The sequence below is a fragment of the Scomber japonicus genome, chromosome 14 (genome assembly GCF_027409825.1).
Source record: "Scomber japonicus isolate fScoJap1 chromosome 14, fScoJap1.pri, whole genome shotgun sequence".
NCBI classification, from domain to species: Eukaryota; Metazoa; Chordata; class Actinopteri; order Scombriformes; family Scombridae; genus Scomber; species Scomber japonicus.
Genome location: NC_070591.1, coordinates 28,494,730 through 28,499,044, shown reverse-complemented (window position 1 = coordinate 28,499,044; position 4,315 = coordinate 28,494,730). Strand labels below are relative to the sequence as shown.

The 4,315-nt window shown below is 45.7% G+C and overlaps 1 protein-coding gene across 4 annotated transcripts in view; it reads right to left on the bottom strand.

Moving 5' to 3' along the window:
- bcl11aa (BCL11 transcription factor A a) overlaps nt 1–3,822 on the bottom strand; it is a 51,495-nt gene extending 47,673 nt beyond the window's left edge. For all 4 annotated transcript variants that reach the window (XM_053332842.1, XM_053332843.1, XM_053332845.1 and 1 more), the window contains exon 1: nt 3,579–3,822. In XM_053332842.1, coding sequence (XP_053188817.1) covers nt 3,579–3,633 — 55 coding nt within the window. In that variant the 5' untranslated portion in view covers nt 3,634–3,822. The remainder of the gene's footprint in view (nt 1–3,578) is intronic.
- Nucleotides 3,823–4,315: the final 493 nt, after the last annotated feature.

Sequence of the window (4,315 nt, the reverse complement as noted above, 5' to 3'; positions counted from 1 at the left end):
AAGGAGAAAGCTAAACTCTTCCTTCAGTCTCGATTACATGTGCCTGACTTATAGTTCTTAGACACCAGCCTCCTCTACAGCAGGGGGGTGAGGAGGAGGGGGGGTGGAGGGGGGAAATCACCCCCAAAATGAGCCGTTCAACCCGATTCCTCACCCCTCCAAGGCCGGATTAACTCCTCACTACTTCTTCTTCTTCTACTTCTTTTTTTTTTTTTTTTTTTTAAAGAAGCCTTTTGTGGAGCTACAGACCGTCCTGCAGCGGAGGAGGAGAGAGGAGTGTGAAGAGAGGAGCGGCCCCGTTGAATTAGAGGAGCGAAACGGGAAGAACATAATTCACTGTCCCTCTTTCTATTTTTTTTTTAAAGAAAATCTTCCAGTACCAAGGTGAAGAGTCTGACTCTGTAGCTGTAGCCGCCTAATGCATGTTGACCTTCTTTACTCAGCCGCCCAATTTCACATTTTAATGAACTTAAAACCACTGAGAATCAAAAAATAGATTTTAATTTTCACTGTCTGGGTGATTGGTACAGATTTTGTCTGATAACAAGGATAGGGGCTGGAGAGTGTGTGTGTGTGTGTCTAAGTGTGTGTGTGTGGGAATGCATGCAGAAGTGTGTGTGTGTGTGTGTGTGTGTGTGTGACAGAAAGAAAGAGAGAGAAAGAGAGAGAAAGATAGTGGCTGAATGTGGACTACATCCCCCCTTAAGGAAATATCATTTGAACGCTGCAGTCCTGTGTGCGACATCTGTGTGTGTGCGCAAACTGGGACATGAAGATAACATGATAAATTCACCACTACCCCCCTCCCCCTTCTCTTCACCCTCCTCCTCCTCTTCCTCCTCTTTGATTTAACTTCAGGTCAACACAAACACCACGCAAGTTATACAACAGCTTCCGGAAGAAGAGAAGAGGGGAGGCATTACATTTTACAAGATAGAAACAATAAAATTGTAATGAAAGCTGCTTTAACTCGTCGCCTCTAAAGTTGAACTCAGGAGTAAATATCTGCTGTTTTTAGATTTAATGGAGCATGATGAGGAGGAGAGGATAAAGAGACCGAAATAAGATTTACAAAATAAAAACAATATATAATGTAGCTCTCCATTCACACAGTTCAATTACTATTAATTCCAAAACACACGTATAAATCTCCTATTTGTGTCTATTTTTTTTAAAGCAGATGGTATAAGAAGCAACAGGAGAAGAGAGGGTGATAATATGTCAAAACATGCGGGATAATTCTATCATATTTCCTCAAGTAGAAATGATAACACACACACACACACATGCGGAGAGAGGGAGAGAGAAAAGGAGGGTATATAACATGAATGCACTCTGATTTAGAATTCCTTTAACAAGCAGCTGCAGGTTAAAAGTTGCACCTGTCTGATAAGGAATCTATAAAACAGTCACAACTTAACCGTGAGACTATGCTGGCTCTCTGCTCCACACACACCACCAAATAAAACATTTTAAATTGCATTCCTTTTTTTTTTTTTTAATAAAGGAAATTAGTGTTTCATCTCGAGGAAGAGACGTGGAGTTAAAACACTAAATGAATTTTGTACATTTTACTACTTTAATTCAGCCTGATCGTGCTGTTAAATAAAAAAAGAAGCAAACAGTGTGTTCTAACTCGTCTGTGTTTGTCATGTGTAAATATAGCAGAGGAAGAAATGTGGAAAATAAAAATGTTGCGGCTAAAAAAGAAGAAATATTGAGGGATGGATGTTTGCTGGAGAGCGGCAGGGTGATTACAAATCTCTATGCAAAATGAAATGTGTGTGTGTGTGTGTGTATAAGTGTGTGTGTGTGTGTGTGGTTTAAGATTTGAAGGGGTAAAAGGCGAGGTCTGCAGGCATATCACAGTGTAGCTGCATATGCTGATTGCAGCCTGCATGTATGCACAAAATGTGATGCATAAGAGGAAGGTTTGAGGTGAAGAAGAGGAATTGTAGATTTTGGTGAAGGTGGTGGTGGTTTTCTTTTCTTTCTTTCTTTTTTTTTGTGGAGGTGGGGGGGGGCGTCCCTCTTCCTCCTCCCTCCTTCCCTGCTTCCCTATGTCTTGTATACTCTCCCTTTATTCTAAAGAGAACGCCAAATAGTAGCCCGTGTAGATGTATAGGGGTTGGTGGTGAAACTGATCAGGTTCAAGTTCAGCGCTGGATTTTCTGATCGTGCTCTGCCTCCTAGCGACGGCACATGGCCATGGTGACTGTCACCCTGCCGGAGCCACACACACACACGCACACACACATTCACTCGCTCTCTCTCTCTCTCTCTATTTCTCTCTCTCTAAACCAAACAGCTACACAGGCGACAGCCAGTCAACATACCGAAACATAATCAAGCACTGATGCGTAAAGACGCACAAATATCTTCTTGTTTAATGTTTGCGGGCCACTTGGAGAGCTGCTGAAAGGTGCGAGGTGGCGCACAGTACGGCACATGGTGGGGAGATAAACGCCACTTTGCCAATCGCCCCGCTGTTTCCAAACACACTCATCTGCTTCCCCGTCACATATCGCACTTGTGCGCGAATATGAAGCCAATAAACTCCTAGAGAATGCATCTTGGGAGATAAATAAGCGCCGTGCGTAAAAGATGGATTCTGCCGACTCAACTAAACACTGTTGGAATATCTTGTCTCTTTTCCTCACACGCTGCAGTTGCAACACACCAAATGGGCTGATATTTCTTACCTTAACTGTACATGAAGAATTGGAATTCTGAAAGTTGACATTTTTGTGTGGTCCAAATTTGGCTTTTTTTTTTTTAAGAAAAAAATCAACGCAAGACAGCAGCGAGATATGCTGTTATCCTGTTGCTGTGTTTTTAAGTGTGGGGCTGCAGAGGCTCTGCTGTGTGTTTCAGGAAGAAACCTTTTCATCTAAACTAAACATCAATAAACAGCCTTTACATAAGAGAGGCATTAGGATTTTTTAAAAGTGTGTAAAATAAATCGATTTGTGTTGTCTCTACTGCCGAGCTGCTGACAGAGGGAGGCAGTTGTAAACAGTCGGACACGAGATTTTCCCCCCTCGATCCAAAAATCCACCTCCAAGTTTTTTTGGGATTTTTTTTTTCTGAAAGTAATCCAAAAATAGAATGAGAGAGAGCAGATGAAACCTGCCCGCAGAACTATCAAACAGCGATATTCCGGGTGGTGGTGGTGGTGTTGGTGGGGGGGTTGATCTCTCCACGAAGCTCCGCGGACAGGACGCGCTCTGCTACCGGGAGCCCAGTGCGTTCCCACTGACCGGAGCAACCGTGGGGGCACCGGAGCCAGAGCAATGCACATTCTCACCCTGTAACTTCCCTGTTTATTTTGTGCAGAGAAGCAGCACCGGCTATACACCGACACACAAAACTTTTTTCTCTCTTTTCGGGGCTCCGAGCGGCTTTTACGCACGGAGGTGTCGCACTTTCTCGCCACGCTGTTAAGTCCAGTTGACCGGGTCCGAGCGGTGCGTCCAGTGTCCACAAGCTTCTGTCCTGCTGCCTTTTTTCCCCCTTTTTTTTTTTTTGCTGAATGAATTGAAAGGGAGTCAGAAATGAACATTTGCATCTCTACTTACGCGAAAAATCCCGTTTGCTTAAGTGCTGGGGTTTGCCTTGCTTGCGGCGAGACATGGTGGCTGGCGGCGGCGTTCAGCGCGGATCACATCGGGGAGAGCCGGGGTTAGAGAGGAGACTCCGGTGGGGCAAAAGAATATCTTCATCCAACGCCTTTGTCATCCACCAAAAATAGATATAAAAAAAATTATAAAATAAATTAGAAATAATACAAAGATGGCGCGGAGGCGAAGGTGGATCGCGGGATCGCCGTCATGGCTTTTTTGAGAAAGGAGAGCAGAGAGGAAAAAAGAGAGAGAGAGTGTGTGTGTGTGAGAGAGGTGGATGGAGAGAGAGAGAGGGGAGAGAGATGGAAAAAATGGCAAAAGCCCCCCCCCCCCCCGCACCCCCCACCACCCTCCCTCCACCCCCCACCCCCCACACCACCACCCCTCCCCTCAACCCCCCCCCCCCCTCTGTGCTGTGCAAGTTCAAGTGCACGGACGTGACGTTCCCGGCGAACTTGAACGTCAGGCGATGGACGGACACCCGACATACAAAAACATGGGCAGGGCCGAAGCACCCGAGTGGGAGTGGGAGTGGGAGGAGGGACGGACGGGACGCGCAATAACAACACCAATGGACGGTCATTAGAGAGAGAGAGAGAGAGAGTGAGAGAGAGAGAGAGAGAGAGAGAGAGAGAGAGAGAGAGAGAGAGCAGGAGGAGGAGGAGGGAGGGGGGCTGGACATGAGAAATAGA